Source organism: Peromyscus eremicus, chromosome 5 (assembly GCF_949786415.1).
Source record: "Peromyscus eremicus chromosome 5, PerEre_H2_v1, whole genome shotgun sequence".
NCBI lineage: Eukaryota > Metazoa > Chordata > Mammalia > Rodentia > Cricetidae > Peromyscus > Peromyscus eremicus.
In genome coordinates, this window is record NC_081420.1 from 101,293,422 (window position 1) to 101,314,130 (window position 20,709).

Consider the following 20,709-nt stretch of genomic DNA (forward strand, 5'->3'; position numbering starts at 1 on the left):
GAGTTTGTTCTCTCCTCCCATCATAGGGATTGAACTCATGTCATCCAGACTGTCGGCACCTGTACCCACTGAGCCATCTTGCTAGTGCCAAAGTGTTTTAAAAATAGGGTTCTCAGTATTCCTGGCTGGCTTTGAACTTGCCATTATGCTGAGAATGACTTTGAACTCATCTTCAGCTCCCGAGTACTGGGATTATAAGTACAGAAACGTGCCACCACACCCAGTGGTGCCTGTGGTGTCTGTTAGTGCTGTTGGGAGTTATGGTTTGTATGTTAAGTACACCCCACATGAGTTCATGTGTTAGAGGAATGGTCCCCAACTGGTGGTGCTGTTAGGGGGTGATGGGATCATGAGACTGCCAAGTTCTTCAGTGAGCTGGGATGGAAGCAGGTCACTGGGGTGTGACTTGGAAAGACATACTTGACTTTCTTCCTGTCTTCTGCTTCCCGGTCATGGTAAAGTGAACATGTTTGCTCACAAACCCACCCTTGCCTGCATTATGTTCTGCCTCACCACAACCTCCCCCCTACACCCCCCCTCCCCCGGCGCGCGCCGGCCCACCCCCCTCCCACCCACCCCCCACCCTCACCCCCGTAGTGGAGTCAGATGACCAAGGACTGAACAGTATGGGCCACAAGAAATCTTTCCTCCTTTAGGTTGTTTTTCCAAGGTATTTGTCAAAGCAAATAGAATGGCATCATAGGAAAGTAAGATTAAAACAGGATCATGGGGCTAGAGAGAATTAAGGGTACCAACTGGTCTTCCGAAAGACCCCGGTTCAACTCTCAGCACCCACATGGCAGGGCATAGCTGCTTGGAACTCTAGTTCCAGGGGATCCAACACCCTCTTCTGGCCTCCATGGGCACTGAGCACGCATGTGGTGCAGACATACAGGTAAAATAAATATAAAATTTATTAGGTTTTTAGGTTTTTAAGCACTTATAAAAAACAATATAGGATCATGGGTCTCTTTGGGGGATCATCTATATGATGTGTACCCCCCTACACACTAAAGAAAAAAAAAATCCTAACACTCAGATGGCAGAAACAGGCAGATCTCTAGGAGTTCAAAAGCAGGCCTCAAATTCAGTACATAGCAGAAGCTGGCCTTGAACCCCCCATCTTCCTTTTTCTACCCTTCAGGTGGACCACCACGCCTGGCCTGAACAAAGTTTTGATGCTAAAAAATATGCTTCCTAAAACCCCAGAACTGGATGGTTTCTAACTTTCAGTATTCCAAAGTTTTAGTTATTTTTAGTCTAAGTTTTGGTATTTCCATGGCAAAGGGATCATATTACCTGCCATTACATGGGAGAAATGAGTTATTAAACCTTCTGAGTAGTGTTGGCAAAAAAGACCATGTCTAGGCCAGTCTCTAGTCAAAATTGTTCTGTAGAACTCAAGTAAAAGCACCAAGTTAGAAATGATGTCAAAGGTGAACTCCTCTAGCAGCAGGCTACACAAAACCCATGCGGGAAATATGCCCCGAAATGTTATTTAACACTGGTTTATCTTCCCTTCCCCTAATTTCTCTGACTTGCCCCAATCCGTTTGGGCTTCATGTGTTTGTATCCAGTTTTCTACTTAGGAAGATTTTCAAGGCCTAAAGCTCTTATTTCCCATACCATTTATGGAAGTCCAAATCGCTGGCTGGAAACCTTGCAAAGGAATGCTTGACAGCTTCAGAAGTATTACCTCACTCTGAGCCCTCTGTCAGAAACATAGCCTCCACAATCTGAGAGGTTTCAAGTCACAGTCAGGTGGGCTGGTGGTAGAGCTCGGTGGCACAGCACTTAACTACATAGAGCTGTTCAGGCTCTAGGTTCCATCCCCAGCACAAGAACAGTGAAGTAAATAGAGTCATAAACTAATCCAGTTAACAAGGACTCCTCAACTTTACAGCTCTCCAGCCAGCGAGAACCAAGTGAAGTCAGTCTTGTGGCATCCTAGGCTGACACTGCTCACATTCAGTGCAGACTAGTAACTTCAACTTTGGTCTTTCTTGCTTTTTGAGACAGGATTTCTCTGTGTATCCTTGGTTGTCCTGGAACTTACTCTGTAGACCAGGCTAGCCTCAAACTCAAAGATCCATCTGTCTCTGCCTCCAGTTAAGGCCATGTGCCACTACAGTCAGCCTTGAACTTTGACCTTAACCACATTTTTTGGGGAGGACGGGGACAGTGTCTCCCTACAAAGCCTGGTTAGCCTGGAATACCCATGTATCTCTTGTTTCACGGGACAGGAGCTCACCCTGCAGCCTGGGTTAGCCTTGAATTTGCACTCTTCCTGCCTCTGCTTCCCAAGTGCCAGGACTCATAGGCGTGCCCCACCATGTTTCAAAAACCTGTTTCTAGGGAGGCCAGGATCAGATTGCTCTGCTGAAGACCAGCAGTAATACACACTGGGCAAGTGCCTTTTACAGAAGGAAACTCACTCAAGAAGAAACAGACTTAAACGTGAAGTTGCAACTGTGCTTAAGCTACTCCTGCCACTGTAAAAGCGAAACCGGCAAAGCAGAAATTGGTGACTACTGTAAACCTCACTGCATCAAACCCGAGACACACTGTCCACTGTAAGTGAGCTCTGCCAACCACTGTTCAACTGTTCCCCACAGATCTGCCTTAAATTCTCACTGCATCAAACCCCAGACACACTGTCCACTGTAAGTGAGCTCTGCCAACCACTGTTCAACTGTTCCCCACAGATCTGCCTTAAATTCTCACTTTTTTCTTTCCAGACTAGAGTGGGGTTCATTGTAGCAAATGCTTTCCCCCAGCACTTTACATGATGCTGTCAGAACCCACATCCTCACCCCTCCCTCCTTTCCTAACCACACAAAACTCCACATACTGGGTTTCCAGAGCATGCAACAGAATACAACCACTGAGATGATAAAGAAATCTATCTGCTTGGTTCAGGTTAACTACTGCTTTTCACGTTCTAATTTAAAGATCATATTCAAAACTAGTTATTTGAGAACACCCCTGGGAATAACAGTGTCAGAGCAGATACAGCAGAAAGGGTGACATACACACTAGGCTGCCTCTCTGGTCCCCACCCCGATTCCTCCTCTCCAGCAAACTCCCTGCCCAGTGCTTTCTTCCCCTCCAGAGCTGGCACATGTCCGGCAGAAGGATTGAACCTGGCCTTGTACATGCCATACATGTAGTCTACCTGTCTATTCCCAGCTCTCTGATTGCCACACGCATCTACTTTTCAGATGGAGTACTTGCTTATGATGCTGCAGCTGAAATTCTTCCTTGAACTATGAGTGAATTATGGCTATTGGTAGCACCCTCCAGGGTAATGTTGGGAGGCTACAGATTAGTAGACAATGACGCCCCAGCTCTTTGATACTTCAGAACAGACAAGAGAACAGAGAGCCTGGACTATCTTCTTTCCTGAGACTATAGTCCAAGAACAAACAAGATTCCAAAAGGGCAGTATGAGTTCAGCTCATTACTGCAGCTACAAATACCTTGGAGTTCTAGTTCATTACTATTGTGTGCTTGTGTATAGCACACATCAAAAGTCAGAGGATAACTTTTCAGAGAAGGTTCTTTCCTTCAACCATGGGTTCTGGGGATCAAGTGCTGATATCAGGCTTGAGTGGCAAGTGCTTTTACCCAGAGTCATGCTGCTGGACCTACTTTGGAGATTTATAGTGACCTTCCATTCCGTTTCACTCAATGAAAGGATATTCCTGTCCATTATTTTGGAAAATGTTTATAGTGACTAGTCTTAAAGAATAACTTTGTTTTATTACCATGATTCTGGAGAAACAAACAAACAACATCAACAAAAACCAGGACAGACAGTTCAAGGAAGGACACAGTGCCCTGTTTTCAAGTTCCAAATTTCTTCTTTTTGATGGGGGGTGGGAGCTGAGCAATGATGTCGTCCAGAGGTCGTTCTACTGCCACAAGTGTCCTTTCATCCAAAAGATCCATGAAGAGTAAGGGCTGCAGAGAGAGGACAGTGACATCACCAGGAGTCATTCTCCACCACTCTCAATACACTGACTAGGGCGTCAGCCAAGACTCAGAGGACAAAAATCCCTGACAACCTTCCCTGCCCGAGGACTCCAGAGTGGAGCTGGCTCATAAGGAGTGTGACCGGGGAACTTGAGGTAGGCCAGACAGCTGCGGTAGCAAATAGTCAACTGGTTTTGTAGATGGTGAGAAGATTAGTCAGAAAAAAGAAAATCATATAAGTTCAATATCTTCCATTACTTTTATTTCTCAAAACATTCTTTAATGAGAAGTTGAGAAGAATATTCATACTAACAAAGACCCCACATGAGCACCAAGATTACTATAAATTTCTCTCACATAGGGTAGTATGATTTACCTGCCACTGAGTCAAAAACAACGAAACACAGAGGTACACATAGAGATAACTTCAAGGTCACTAGTCTCCCCCAAGTCAGGGTCTCTACATGCAAAAGGAAGATACACTAGACTTCCAACTGTTAGTTATTACATTTTGACAACACCACAGGGAAACAACCATCCAGGATACAAATAGAGGTTTTTACCTTATATTTCTTAGAAATCTTAAATGCATGGGCCGTGCGCCTCAGGAAGACATCTGATTCATTTTTGGGAGGAAGTGGATTATAGAGCACGGCTTTGTCATTTGGAAGTGGCTAAAAAGACAAAGATATATTATTTATTTACTGGGGTAGTGTAAGGGACCAAGCCTAGGGACTCACACACAGGCATACTCTGAAAGATGTCTCCAATCTTTTAGTTTTTCAGAACTTCTTGAGAGTTTCACTAGGTTGCCCAGGCTGGCCATGAATTCACTCTCAGCCCTTGAATTTGCGTTGCTTCTGCTCCAGTCTTCTGTGTGACTGAGATTACAGGCCTGAACCACTAGGTCCAACAAGACATACCATTTCAACTACTACTTTATTGTCTAGCATTTTAAGACCTGGGGTTTGATCCCGAGCACCATAAAAACAAAACAGTGAAGTTACTTGCATTGCCCTTTATGGACCCAGCTCATATCCATTCTTTGTTTGCTTTGGTTTGAGGACAAGGTATCACTGTAGTTCTCCTGATCCTCAAGAGTGCTAGAGTTACAGATATGCATAACGGTGCCTGTCTAAGACCTCCAGGTTCTTCAACTATGGGTCACTATCCCATGGCAGTGTCATAGAAACCGAATATAGGAGCATGTCAATTCTCTCTTTCCTCCATTTGGGTTCAAGGGGTCAAACTAAGGTTGTTAGGTTTGGAGGCAAGTACCATTATCCAAAAGGCCTCCTCACCAGCCCACTTTAAAAAAAAAAAATTTCTTTTTTTAAAATAATTTATAGCCGGGCAGTGGTGGTGCATGCCTTTAATCCAAGCACTTGGGAGACAGAGCCAGATGGATCTCTGTGAGTTTGAGGCCAGCCTGGTCTACAGAGTGAGATCCAGGACAGGCACCAAAACTACACAGAGAAACCCTGTCTTGAAAAACAACAACAACAACTTATTTATTTTATGTGCATTGGTGTTCTGACTGCATGGATGTCTGTGTGAAGGTGTCAGATCTTCCAGTTACAGTTATTAGCTGCCATGTGGGTGCTGGGAACTGAACCTGGGTCCTCTGGAAGAGCAGTCAGTGTTCTTAACCACTTGAGCCATCTCTCCAGCCCCTCACCAGCCCACTTTTAAAAACAGATTTATGTGTAATAATGTTTTTCTGGGGCTGGAGAGATGGCTCAGTGGTTAAGAGCATTGGCTGTTCTTCCAGAGGACCTAAGTTCAATTCCCAGCAACAACATGGTGGCTCACAACCATCTATGAGATCTGGTGCCCTCTTCTGGCATGCTTACATGTATGTATTTGTACCATGTGTGTGCCTGGTGCTAAAGTTAAAGATAATTATAAACCATCACATGGGTGCTGGGAACAATAGCCCCTCTACTTTAGTCTTTAATAAATGGAAAATTACATGTATAAAGAAAAAGTTTTTCCGTGTGGTGGTGGTGCACGCCTTTAATCCCAGCACTTGGGAGGCAGAGGCAGGTGGATGGATCTCTGAGTTCGAGGCCAGCCTGGTCTACGGATTGAGTTCCAGGACAGACAGGGCTATAAAGAAACCCTGTCTCAAAAATCAACAACAAAAAAACCAAAAACTACACACACACACACACACACACACACACACACACACACACACACCTTTAAAAAAGTTTAATTATTATTTACCAAGCCATCACTCCAGCCATTGCCAAAAACGTTTTTGTTTGTTTGTTTGTTTTCCCCCTCTGGAGCCGAGGACCGAACCCAGGGCCTTGCACTTGCTAGGCAAGCACTCTACCACTGAGTTAAATCCCCAACCCCCCCAAAAAACCGTTTTTTCCCCCCCCTCCCAAGACAGGGTTTCTCTGTGTAACAGTCCTGACTGTCCTGGAACTCACTCTGTAGACTAATCTGGCCTCCAACTCACAAAGATCCACCTGCCTCTGCCTCCTGAGTGAGTGCTGGGATTAAAGGTGTATTAAAGGTGTGTGCCACTACCGCCCGGCTGCTTACCACTATTGCATAGGACCCAGGTTCAGTTCCCAGCACCCCACCAGGTGGCTCATAACTGCCTGTAACTCCAATTCTAGGAAATCTGCTATCTTCTTCTGGTGTCCACAGGCATGTAAACTCTTGCAGGTACACACATACATTTATTGTTGGTAATATTTCATCTGTATACCTATCTTAGGTATCAATATACCTAAGGTCCTGTAAAAATGTCTTAGGCAAAAAACGGGGCCTTCATGGCCAGGATGAAGCAAGAAAGGGCTTCATATTCCATGGCAAGATTAAAGACACACAAGCCTTTGGTCAGTCTTGTCAGTAATACTTTGTAAGAAAAGAACAAATGGGCATGTGCAGGATCTCAGCCCACACAGGCACTGTACTTTCTACACCTCCCCCTCATGGCCATCTCTAACACACTGGCCAAGTGGCTAAGGTTCTCTCTCCCCCAGGGAAAATAACATAAACCACCCCCACTGATGTCACTGACACTTCAAGAGATGGCCAAATAAACGATACACTTCACCTCTCACTTCCTTGGGAACTAGCTCTACTTAGTACAAGGACATGAGGGACTTATCATCAGCACTTGGGAGAAAGCCTTCTGGGCTGAGTTACAGAGAGACGAGTGAGTGGGAGGGGGCCCTTCCTGTACCACTCATCTCACAGAAGTCACTTGCCAGCCAGCTCTGCTTCCCACATTCCAGGACCCAGGAGCCAGGAGATGAGATTCAGTGACACATCCCTGTGCACACCTCCTTTAGAGCCATCTGCTGCCTTACCCACGCATGTTCCACCCCCACCCTCACAGATCCACAGAACAGCTGGTGTTGGGTATAACTGAAACCCAGAGTGCAGTACAGCCATGGCTGTGGTCCACAGGCCTCCTAGGAAAGAAAGCCCCTACCCAGAAAAGACACGCATAAAATTTGGGAAGAATCAAACAGAAGCTTGTATCTCAAACTGAAGAAAACAGTTGTGTCCCTACCTAAATAACAGTCACTGACAATGGAATTTTCCTCACTAGACTTCTCTCAAAACACAAAGATCAACTTCGTAAAGTGTCTTCAGTTAAGGGACAGGGTGGCCAAAATATCCGTGGGTGTCTCCTTTAATGAAGCTACTTTACTCAGTAACCCAAGAATGAAAGTTAAAAGCCAGCTCAAAGGTATTCCCTGACGAGGGACATCTTCTGAATACCAACTTAATCACTTTTCTACTTAGGGTTATGTGCTGAATAGCCAGGTAGAGAACTGATCACAGCTGCAAAAACTAGTCCACAAAGGCTAGCCCTTACTTGACAGTAGGACTACAAATTAGGGAGAGTGCCAAACAAAAGCACCTATCTTCTGAAGTACATACTAGCAATTTTTATTCTGAGGTTCCTTCCTTTATCTAATCAGTCATTATTTATACTTAAAAATTCATAAGTAAAAGCAGGATGTGGTAACTAACTCCAGTAGCACTCAGGAAGTAGAGGCAGAAGGATTGCTGCGAATGTAATGTCAGGCTAGCCAGGCTACATAACAACATCCTGTCTCAAATAACCCAAAACAAAACGGGATTGGAAAAGACAGCCTAGCAGTTAAGAGCATTTGCAGAGGATGTGCATTCTGTTCCCAACATCAATGTTGGGATGCATATACACATACACACAAGATTCCTAAGTAAAGAAATCACAGAACTCACCAAGGACTTGTCAATGATGCAGAACATGTAGGCATCGTGGAGGAGAATGTGCATCGGTCTCTTGGGATGAAAGCTGATGTGTGTGATGGGAGTATCCCTTTGGAGCCATAGCTGGTGAAATCCCTGCTTCTGAACATTTCGGCTCCACTCTGTATACTGCTTGTCTGGGATGCTGAACTCAAAAACCTGAAGAACACAACACCAAGCAAGTGGACGTGTGTACCCATGGAGTTCAGAGGCTCCTATTCCTTCTGGGTTTTATCTTTTCCTAACCACAAACAGTAGCAAACCTTGAGGCACCATATTTAGCATTACATTTTTGTTGTTGTTGTTTTCTTTTTCTTTTTTTGGTTTTTCGAGGCAGGGTTTCTCTGTGTAGCTTTGGAGCCTGTCCTAGAACTTGCTCTGTAGCCCAGGCTATCCTCGAACTCACAGAGATCCGCCTGCCTCTGCCTCCAGAGTGCTGGGATTAAAGGCGTGTGCCACCACCGCCCGGCGTTGTTGTTGTTTTTCAAGACAGGGTTTCTCTGTGTAGTCTTGGCTGTCCTGGAACTCGATTTGTAGACCAGGCTGGCCTCGAGCTCACAGAGATCCACCTCCTGCCCCTGCCTCCCGAGTGCTGGGATTAAAGGCGTGCACCACTGCACAGCTTAGCATTACATTTCACCACCACCTAAAATAAGCTTTACATTTCAGTTCTGGCTGGCCTGAAACTTGTGATCCTCCTGTCTCAATATCCCACACCACGGGATTTAGGTCACTGCCATTAAATTCAGGGGGCACCAGTTTCAATGACAAAGACACTTAAGGTAACACCTTTGAATAATCTTGTTCAAGAATGAAAACCCATGAAAGTGAGAGAGCATTTTTGGGATACTGTGTGTGTGTGCATGAGAGTGTAAAAACTGTTCAAAACAGTAAGCATCATTTGCTTAGCAATCTAAACAAATGTGCTTCCCAGACATCTAGAATCTTTCCAACAGCTCAGTGGGGTGTAGTTGATGTCATCATCTCCATTTTACAGATGAGGATATACAAGCATTGATGAGTTCATAATGTAAGTTTCTAAAGACTACCTCTTTACAATTTGGCATAAAAAATGCTGTGGAGTTAGCTCTCATTTGGCTGAGATTAGATACCTAAATTTTAGTAAGGCCTAATTTCCTCATGAAAGCAAGCCACACATTTTTAGGTTGTTTTCAAAATTTTATTGTATTTCATTTTTAGTTTAATACCCGGGCCCATGTCATCTCTAGTTTAAATTAGCCGAGTGTAGCCAGGTGGTAGTGGCAAATACCTTTAGTCCCAGCACTCAGGAGGCAGAGGCAGGCAGACGTCTTTGTTCAAGGCCAGCCTGGTCTACAGAGTTAGTTCCAGGACAGCCAAGGCTGTAGTAGTGGTGGCGGCAGCGGCTGGGATTAGCAGAGTGCTTCAAAATTCTTCCATCCCTTTGTACTTCTTAGCTCTAGAGCTGCATTGTAAACTGTGCCCCATCAAACCAATGGATACTGTGGACCTGTGGTGGGCACAGGCCACATATGAAAGCTTCACTTGCACAAACCAAACCTGCCTATGTATCCTCCAACATCTTCAAGGGAGAATTCCTCTAAACTGTCCATCATCTCAGGCTCCAGGTTACTATCTAGCAGAAGGGACCTGGAAAGCACTAGAATCTCTTACCTGTTGGTCAGAATGAGCAATGACAAGGTTGTTGGTACCGGGGGCGATGGCCAGAGCAGTCACTGGGAAGTTGTAAGCAGGCACTGTGCAGTGAGGCTAGGGGGAAAAGACAAGGGACAACTCTATAGCCATCTCCCCTCAAGAAAGGTTAGACGGGCTGGACAACTTCAATCGCAGCACTCCAGGGACAGGGCAGGCTCTGCCAGTCCCAGGTCTACACCGTGAGAACCTACCTCAAAAACCACCACCACCACACACACAGACACACAGACACACACACACACACACAAAAACAAAACAAAGAAAACTAGATGTCAGTGATTACTGGGCTTTGAATATTCTTAACATGTGCTCTACTACTACTAAGCCTACTCAGTTTAAAATAAGGTTCTTTGGAATTCAAAAGCATTCTATGGAAGTTCAGGCATTCCAACAACAAAGAACATTAATTTCATTAAAAAAAAAAAAAAAAAAAGAAAAGAAAAGAAATTAAATGTCTGGGTGTGGTGGTGCATGCCTTTAATGCTCCTACTCTGAAGGCAGAGGCAGGCGGATCTTTGAGTTTGAGGTCAGCCTGTACTACATAGTGAGTTCCAGGCCAGTAAGACCCTTTCTCAAAGAAACAAACGAACTAATTATGCTTAACTGCTTACAAAATGGAGCATTACCAGAAAACCCAAGAGCAGTTTTCTCTGAGTAAATGTGTCAATATGAATCACTCAAATATACCACTGTACTGAGAACACAAAGCTCTACACCGGGCCTAAAAAAATGATTGCCTAAGAACGGATGTTTGGGTTCAACTCTAAGGCATGTGGGCACTACACAGAAACATTCTTTTTTCGGTGCTGGGGACAGATGTTGGAATTCCTGGCCACTCCCCCAGCTACATGACCACACATGCACAGTTCAGTAGCCAAGTGAGGGGCCTTGCACGCAGCGTGATCACTCAATCTATGAGCATGAGTGGTGCAGCTCCATAAACCCATATGCACATGTGCAGGGGAATCCATAAGAAGAGGATCCCAGACGCCTCCCTCCTCCTCTCCCCACCCCTGCACATGACTTCCACAGGCCTAATCACACCCTCTCCTGTCCCTCCCTTCTCCTAATAAAACTCTGATAGTGGGTTTTGTCGTGCCTCGTGGCCTTTTTCACACATTGCAGCGCCTCATTAAAACCATCAACAGACTCAACCAACATACAGCTGGCAGTATTATTACCCATCGGTCAGAAGGGTTCCCCAACAACGCTCTTATTTCCTCCTATCTAATTTAAAACCACACTGATTTATAAGGCAAGTGATGGAAGGAAACCTGGTATGATCTCCAGCTCGATACCTATGTATCAGAATTTTCCCTCCCTCCTCAAAGCAGAGACACCTGTGTATTTTTGTCTTTTTTATCATTTTGTCTGCTTTGTGGTACTGGGAACTGACCTTAGGGTACCATGAATGCTAGGCAATGAGCTACCACTGAGCTATATCCCTAGCCACAAAATGGGTTCATCACTCACAAATCCCTAATTTTGAGTATTATACCATTCTTTTAATTTTTTAATATTTTGTGATTTTAATATTATATTAGTACAGCTTTGAGGCTCTAAAGAATTCTAAAACAGAAATTTAAAGCAGGAAAAATTCTTGCTTAAAAAAAAAAAGTCTAGTAAATTTCCAGGTCACTCCAATCGGCCTGGAATCTTAACATGACTAGGAGCCTCCTTCCTGTATGACTCAAACTGCTGCTATGAAATCTGATGCTCACCTTTAGATGGTTCAGGTCGTATACGTGGACTCCAGCACTGGTACCTGATGCAGCTAGCCAATTCCCATCTGGACTGACTGCCAAAAGACACATGGCCTCCACTGTCCCTGCGAGGACAGAAGAAACAAGTTCTTGAATTAGGCTGCAGGGCCTGCCCTACCCTGGAGATCATGCAGAAACCAATGAGACCCTCACGGCTATAAGTCATTTAGAGGAGACCTTACTGGAGTTTTACAAATTACTTCTAAATGCTAACCTATTTTTAAGTTTTGTTTTGTTTTTTTCAAGACAGGGTTTCTCTGTGTAGCTTTGGAGTCTGTCCTGGAACTTACTTTGTAGACCAGGCTGGCCTCGAACTCAAAGAGATCCTGCTGCCCCTGTCTCCCAAGTGCTGGGACTAAAGGCGTGTGCCACCACCGCCTGGCCTAAATTTTTTTTGGAGACAGGAAATTACTTTTGTAGCACAAGACAGCTTTAAACCTAGGATCCATGTGCCTCAGCCTCCCAAACGTTAGGTAGCTATGCTTTTTCCAATTTTTAAATTTAATTAGCTATTGTTAGGCATGGTGCACAAGTATTTAATCCTAGGACTCAGGAGGCAGAGACTATGAATTCAAGGCCAGCATGGTCTATATAGCAATTTTAAGGGCAGTTAGGTCTACATTATGAGACATGGTGCAAATAAGTATATTATAAATAAATATAAAAACTATTGTCCCTCATGTGAAGAGAGGCCAGAAAGATCAAACTAGAGGTATTACTGGTTCAAACCTGAGTAAATCACTGAAACCATACATTAAGCTAATTATTTCAAACTACCTTTTCCTACTTAATGTTTTCAAATTAGTTATGGACACAGCAAGTGCAACAGACTTGAAGCACAGACTTAATTTACTGAGTGCCGGTTGTCTGTTTAACACTACGGGGCAGAGATGAGCTACCTCTGTCAAAGGGTTTTGAATCAATTTGCAACAAGAACATGTGGAATAAAAATCAGCCATCAACATTATATGCTAAAATATGTGCTGCATTTAACAATCCCAAATAATAAAAAGAGCTTTACAACAGTCATAAACCGTCTGTTGAAGGATAGATAAAGATGGTAAGGGAAGATAGTCTAAGATTGACAATAAAAAATACTGTCGGGTTAGAACATCTGACTCCTAAGTGGTAGGCCTCTTCTGAATGCTTCTGAAGCAGCTTTTCTTTATTTCTCCTTTTTGTGTGTGTGTGTGTGTCTGTGTGCAGTGGGGGTATGAGACAGGATCTCTCTCTCTATGTAGCTCTGGCTATTATGGAAGTCATGCTTTAAACCAGGCTGGCCTCAAACTCACAGAGACTCGTTTGCCTATGCCTCCCGAGTCCTGGGACTAAAGTTATGCGCCACCACGCCTGGCATGAAGCAGCTTTTCAATGAGTTAATGTTAACCGTTTACAACCCGGGCTGATGGGAGTCTAAAATGGCAATGAAGTAGCTAAATGCCAGTGCAAGGGACAAGGGACAGGATCATGGAATGTATCCAACTACCAATGTAAACTGGAGGAGAAGTTGAAGTCAACAGTTAACTCAGCATTAGCTAGTATATATAGTCACCTACTGAGGCAATGTTATGTTCTCACGGAGCAGGAAACACAGTCACAAGCACAGATGACCCCCCCAAAACTGTATGTATAACAGTATTTTCATCTTATATAAACATTTCATAGAAATAAACAACAACAAAAAAGTAGCGTGTTCCCAAAATCTCTACACAGATACACCAGAAAACACCAAAACACTAAGGGGAGCTATTAGATGTCAGGACTGCAGTTGACTTTTACTTTCTCCCCAACTCTGCTAACAAAACTAAGGATGATGAAACTTCTCTGGCCCAAATAAGGAATCAAAAACCTAGCGAGAAAGGAGTAGGTGTAAGGAACATTTCAGACCTCATCGAGAGTCTTCTGCCAGATATCTCCTCCTACTTGAAATGGCAAACATGTGAGCGAGAGAATCTGCCAGGTGAGAAGAGCAGCAGGCACCCGGCCGGCACTGAGGTCTACCGAGGAAAAGTCACCAGAGACACTGAGAATCCCTGGTTCAGTCAGAAATCCCACCTGATTGAGGCTGGAAAGTATGCAGGTGCTTGAAGCTTCCTTCCAGCAGACGGATGACATGCAGAGACCCTTGACTGGATGCCACAAAGAGCTTTGCTGAATCTTCAGAAAACAAAATATGGAGGGCTGAGCGAAGGAATGCTGGCATTTTGGAAACCTTTGGGTAAATCAACAGTGAAAGGCAGTGAGAGAAAGCAGCACACCACAACCGACACAGCCAGCTTAAGTTAGACTAACTCTTGGAACTTCCAGGCAAGGACCCATAGAGGGCCTGGAACACTGCCATGCTTCCTATAACCTATCTAGTCTCTTCATCCAGACGGCAACTGCTCAATTCTCTGCCTTGGAAATAACTTAAAATGGGAATAAAATACCATTCTTGCTAGGAATGTTTCTTTATTTCTTTTTCTTTTTATGTATTTAATAAATACATCAGCCCTAAGATCATACACACACTAAGAACAAAACCAGACTCAACAGGCTATGTTTATATATTTGTGCATATACACACACCCAATAATAAAAGAAAAAGAGGCTACCTATTTGAGAGTGGAGGAGGTATGAGAAGGGTTAGAGGGAGGAGGACTGAGGGAATGGAGGGAGGAAAGAAATGTAATTCTGTTTTAATAAAAAAATGTATAAAAATTAAACAAAATAATAGCAAAAAACCCCCAAATACTTAGCATTGCAGTGGTAGTGCTGAAGACTGAACCTAGAGTCTTCTATAAGATTTAAAAACAAAGTTGAGGGCTGGAGAGATGGCTCAGAGGTTAAGAGCACTGGCTGCTCTCCCAGAGGTCCTGAGTTCAATTCCCAGGAACTACATGGTGGCTCACAATCATGTATAATGAGATCTGACACCCTCTTCTGGTGTATAGACAAACACGCAGACAGAACACTGTACATAATAAATTAATTAAAAAAAGAAAAGAAAAAAAAACATAACAGCAAAGCCGGGTGATGGCGCACGCCTTTAATCCCAGCACTGGAGTGGCAGAGACAGGTGGATCTCTGTGAGTTCGAGGCCAGCCTGGTCTACAGAGTAAGTTCAGGGGCAGCTAGGGTTATACAGAGAAACCCTATCTTAAAAAAACAAAACAAAAAGATTTAAAAACAAAACAAACAAAGAAAAAAATTGTGTGTAGGGGTTGAGAGATGGCTCAGTGGTTAAGAGCACTGCTGCTCTCCAGAAGACAAGACAAGGGTTTGATTCCCAGCACCAATATGGCAGCTTACAATCACCTGTAACTCCAGGCCCAGAGGACCTGCCCACTTCTGGCCTCTGTAAGCACCAGACACACCCATGGTGAACAGACGTATGCATACATGCAAAACATTAATACACATAAGTAAATAAAACGTTTAAATAAAGTATGTGTGTGTGCATGTACATAGAGGTCAGAGGTTAACTTGTGGGAGTCTCTCCTCTACCATGTGGGTCCTGGTGATAGAACTCAGGTTGTCAGACTTAGCAACAGGTCCCTAAAAGATTGCTCTGTAACAGCTATGACCACCTAACCTTTTACTAAGGATTCTTCTTTTTTAAATGATTAATTTATTTTTATTTTATGTGCATTGGTGTTTTGCCTGCATTTCTGTCGGTATGAGGATATCAAATCACTGTGAGCTGGATTACAGACAGTTCTGAGGTGCCACGTGGCTGCTGGGAATTGAACCCGGGTCCTCCGGAAGAGCAGCCAGTGCTCTTGACTGCTGAGCCGTCTCTCCAGCCCTCACTAAGGGTTCTTATCCAATTCACTTCCACGCTAAACAAAATTACACATGAAGGAAGTTTCTTCTTTTACAGGAACACATTTTGCCCTCACTTACTCTTTGGAGGCTTATGTTGTCACGTTCATATTTCAATCGATAGAGAAAAAACCGAGATGCTGTAGAATAGGCTATCCAACTTCCACACGGGGACACACAACTGCAGATAATGTTCTCAGGGCCCTGGCAATTGGAGGAAGCAACATGAGTGGGGAAAAAAAAAAACAACAAACCAAAAAAACTGTTAGCTGGGCGGTGGTGGTGCACGCCCTTAATCCCAGCACTCAGGAGGCAGAGGCAGGTGGATCTCTGTGAGTTCAAGGCCAGCCTGGTCTACATAGTAAGTTCCAGGACATGCTCTAAAGCTACACAGAGAAACCCTGTCTCAAAAAAACAAAAACAAAAAAAGCCCAAAACAAAACAAAAAAATCAATTGTTTTCAGACAGTCTCACTCAAATTTCCTTACATTAGACAGCAAACCGGGCTCACAGTAATGAGTCATCAAGCCTGGCAAAGCTTCCTGAAACCAGGTTCCTAGGACTCTTCAAGCTCTCGGTGCTCTGACATTTCCACAAATGCCTACACATAATCTTTTTTTTTTTTTTTTTTTTGGTTTTTCGAGACAGGGTTTCTCTGTGTAGCTTTGCGCCTTTCCTGGAACTCACTTGGTAGTCCAGGCTGGCCTCGAACTCACAGAGATCCGCCTGGCTCTGCCTCCCGAGTGCTGGGATTAAAGGCGAGCGCCACCACCGCCCGGCTCTACACATAATCTTAACACCTCACTGGTGCACTCTGATTTCCAAATCCAACACAGGTCTGCAGATAACTATAATTTCTTAGGTCTTTGATAACTTAGAAAACCTCAACCTGAGAAAGATGAGCAGGAAGGCATTAATGCAAATGCTGGGGACAGAAGATTGGGAGTGCTGATTTTCTGTTCTGTCCATGCTGACCTACAGTAAGACCTCTTAAGAGCTCAGCTTGGTGGCGCACACCTTTAGTCCTAGCACTCAGGTGGCAGAGGCAGGCGGATTTTTGAGTTCAAGGCCAGCCTAGTTTACATAGCATAGTTCAAGGACAGCCAGGGCTACAAGAAACCCTGTCCTGAAACTCCGCCCCCCCCCACCAAAAGATCTCTAAGAAAAAATGAAAAATATTTGGAGAAGGGGAAGGAAAAAAATGCAGTGTAATATTTACATAGAGTTAAAAATAAAGCCAGGTATGGAATACGTATCTGTAATCCTAGCACCAAGGTTGATGTGGGGGTTGGAACTACAAGGCTGATCCTGATGACATAGGAAGCTCCTCTTCAAAGTCCTTTTTTGGCGGGGAGGGGTGGCAGGGTCTCTCTACATAGCCTAGCCATGGCTGACTTCAGACTCAGGGCAAGCCTCCTCTCTGAGTCTCCTGAGTGTTGGAACTTACAGGCACATGTCACCATAAATGACCAAAAGTTTTATTCTTTTAAAGATTTTTTTTTTTTGAGACAGGATTTAACTTAGCCCAAGGTGGTTTCAAATTCCCTACTAACCAAATGACCTTGAACTCCTAAACTTCCTGCCTCCATGCCCCAAGTACTGGGATTATAGTCAGGATTATCACAAACAGCTAAAAGACATTTTTGTTAAAGATAAAATGATCAAAGCAATTTACATGGCACGTTGCTAATGTAAAAAGGAAACATACACATACAAATGAGCATAAGTTCTTTTGTTTTTCTGGAGGATATACAGGAAACCGTGGAAATGCTTATCTCTGAACAGTGGAACAATAAGATATGGGGTGAGCTTGAAGCTTAATTTGATTATACAGTCTTTCACTCTCTTAATTATTAAAAGTACATGTATGTTTATAATATACATTTCCTACACTCACTTACCAAATTCTCAATAGCTAACTTATAAACACCGAGCGACACTCAGATTCAGAATGCAGAAGTGCTCTGGACCTTGGGTGGGAACAGGATCCTTCTTACCTTTGTCTTGAGGTGCAGTAGATGGTCTGCATTTTTAGAGAGCGGGAGAGTATCTCCATTCTTGCCTAAAAACAGAAACTTCCCTGAGTTTTTTTTCATCGAAAGTGTAGTTTTCCATTTGAAAGTCAATCTGAGTAACAGAGGATTTCTCCCAGGGGCAGATCTGGTTTACCCACATTACCCACGTGCGTAGTCACAATCTGGAGAGCTATGTGAAGGACAGCAAAGGAACACGGCTCTAAGGCCCACAGTCTGCCATAGCTTCACCACACAGACATGCAGGTGGGCAGAGGCAGATCTTAACACATTCTAAAGAAGAGAATTCAAGCATTTCCTAAACTGGTGACTCATTCCAGAGCCACGCAGGACCGCCACTACACATCATTCCATCTTCTCATTCTCAGTAGCCTGCTTTTATATAGTCAGGCCACAAGTGTCATCTCAACTACCTCTTACATGCATCTTACAGACGCCTAAACTCTTTTTTGGGAGTGGGGGTTGAGACATGGTTTTTCTGTGTAGCCCTGGCTGTTCTGCCTCCCAAGTGCTGGGATTAAAGACATGCGCCACCACTGCCTGGCTAAAACTTAAACTCTTAAGAAACAACAACAACAAAGGCCAGGTGATGGTTGTTTATGCAGATAGTGAGTTCCAGGCCAACCTGGTCTACACATTGAGTTCTAGGACAGTAAAAAAAACAAACAAAAAAAAACAACAACAACATTGGTATCTGGTTAAGATTTTTAGATAGTTTAGAATCTCATCACTTAGAATTGGTGAGTTCAAGGCCAATATCAACTGCAGAGTGAGATCCTATTTCAGAAAACCAAAACAACACTTTAACATTCAGTAATTTTTTTCTTGTATATAGGAAAACCATAATTTCCCACAGACACAGGAAAAAAAATCTATCCTTCTAAATATATGTATGTATATCTCTGTGAGCAGGTCAGAGGTGAGCATTAGGTGTTTCTTCAATTGCTCTCCACTTTATTTTTTCCCCCGTGGGGGTCTGACTATGTAGCCCTGGCTGGCCTGAAACTAACTCTGTAGACCAGGTGGCCCAAATCAGAGATCTGCCTGCCCCTCCCTGCTGAGTGCTGGCACTGGGACTAAAGCTTCATACCACCACAGCCAGCTCCACTTTATTTTCTGAGACAGGGTCACTTGCCGAGCTAAGAGCTCACCAATTAGGCTAGACTGGGCTGGCCAGTAAGTCCAGGGATCCTCTTGTCTCTGCTAACCTGGTCCTGAACTTCTCATTCTCTTGTTTCCATTTCCAAGTATTTGCTACCATGCCTGACTTATTTTCTACAGGCAGAATTTCAACTGTAATTGTGATGGTTTACATTCTCTTTCCAGTTTTCTTTTCTTTTCTTGGCTCAGGTCTTCGCCTCCCATGTGCTGGGATTAATGGCATATACTACTATGGCTAGCTTCCAGTTTTCTTTTGTGTGGGTGTGTTGGATGATACTGTAGCTCAAACCTGGGGACTTGTGCTCCCAGGCAGGCACTTTACTTTTGAGGTTTACATCAGCCCATCTTGGTATCCACCCCCCTTTTTCTATTTTTAAAATTTTGCCAGTTTTTAAAACTAAGTTTAAAAACAAAAAACAAAACAAAAACACCAAGAGAACGCAAACCCTCTGCTGACTTTACCTGTTGCAACTGTAGATCCTAGTCTCCAAAGTTCCAGGTGATGAGCAAACTGGAAGAGGAGCAGCTGTCTTTTTTTTGAACAGGAAATCAGACGGCGCTGCATCCAAGAATTGAAAATTCATAAATCGGTAAACCTAGTCACCTGCTGCTTCAGTTCCAGAGGCAACAGCAGCATCCTAACACAATCCTTTCTCTACTGCTGAAACCCATTTACTTAGCAGGCATGGTGGCCAGCCCTGGGAGGCAGAGGCAGGTGGATCTCTGTGAGTTCAAGGCTAGCCTACATAGTGGGTTCCAAGATAGACTGGGCTACAACAGTGAGACCCAGGCTCAAAAAAAAAAAAAAAAAAAAAATCCATTTATTTGATAGATATAGCCTAAGTCATAGCTACCACAATCTAGTCACTGTACTAGAATTCTTGAACACAACAGTGACTGAAATAGCCACTCATCTCACGATGCTTCTCAAGAAGTGACACAGACTAGGCAGTCATGTTACAGTATGTCACAAGACTTAACATGGATAAGACAGATGAATGGAAAGGACACCTAACCTATCCTTGTAGAACAGACAGATCAGATGAGGCCCACTGGTAAAGATTAGTCAAGCAGAGAAGGAAGGGTAATAAGTTTCAGGGAGGAAAGAGCATGCAGAATGGGTCAAATGCAAAAGCACTTGAAAAGAGACTTCAGAATGGAAAGGCTGGGGGAGATGGGCCGGTCCAAGATCAGCACAGGTTTCTACAGCCACATGAAGAAATTAGGATCTATGTTGAAGACAACAATAGCAATGAAAGCCAGAGGAATGAACAAGGTGTTTAACAATGACCAGTGGAGAACAGGTCAGAATGACCTAGTCATTAATAAAAGTAACTAACAGTGGCGCACACCTTCAACCCCAGCACTTAGGAGGCAGAGGCAGGTGGATCTCTGAGTTCTGGGCCAGACTGGTCTACAGAGCGAGTTCCAGGACAGCCAGCGCTGTTACATAGAGAAACCCTTTCTCAGAAACAACAAACCAACAAACAAAAAGGGAAATCATTTAAAAAGCCACTGAAAAGGAATCCATGAGAAGAGACAATGATCCAAGTAGGCTAACAGTAGCACAGAAATGATTCAATTCAAGAGCTAATGAGGCATCTGATGGCTAGTGAGTTCAAGACTAGTCTGGTCCACACAGGGAGTTCCAAGCCAACCAGTGCTACAAAGTGAGAGGTAGGGGAAAGAATGAGGACTATGTCTGACTTCATCAAACCACATACATGAAATATGTGGGTAATTTTCAAAAATATTTTTAAATGTATATGTATGAGTGTTTTGCCTGCATGAAATGTCCGTGCATCACATTCATGCAGTGCCCGAGGAGGCCAGAACAGAGTATTAGTTCTTCTTGAACTGGTGGTACAGAGAGTTACTAGCTGCCAGATGAGCCGTCATACGAAGGAGGGATAAGTGCTCTTAACCACTGACCTATTCCTCCAGCCCCAAACTGTGTATGTTTTAAAAGCAAACATCACCCCTAGTAACTGTATGTACTTTATAGGAATTTT

At 43.8% G+C, this 20,709-nt stretch overlaps 1 protein-coding gene across 1 annotated transcript in view; it reads right to left on the reverse strand.

Annotated features, from left to right (window-relative positions):
- Positions 1–3,786: 3,786 nt before the first annotated feature.
- Utp4 (UTP4 small subunit processome component) overlaps positions 3,787–20,709 on the reverse strand; it is a 32,853-nt gene continuing 15,930 nt past the window's right edge. The window contains exons 9-17 of the mRNA XM_059264060.1: positions 19,160–19,256; positions 17,501–17,565; positions 15,585–15,707; positions 13,755–13,911; positions 11,658–11,764; positions 9,895–9,990; positions 8,215–8,400; positions 4,539–4,649; positions 3,787–3,963 (exon numbers count right to left, since the gene is read on the reverse strand). Coding sequence (XP_059120043.1) covers positions 3,847–3,963; positions 4,539–4,649; positions 8,215–8,400; positions 9,895–9,990; positions 11,658–11,764; positions 13,755–13,911; positions 15,585–15,707; positions 17,501–17,565; positions 19,160–19,256 — 1,059 coding nt within the window. The 3' untranslated portion in view covers positions 3,787–3,846. The remainder of the gene's footprint in view (positions 3,964–4,538; positions 4,650–8,214; positions 8,401–9,894; positions 9,991–11,657; positions 11,765–13,754; positions 13,912–15,584; positions 15,708–17,500; positions 17,566–19,159; positions 19,257–20,709) is intronic.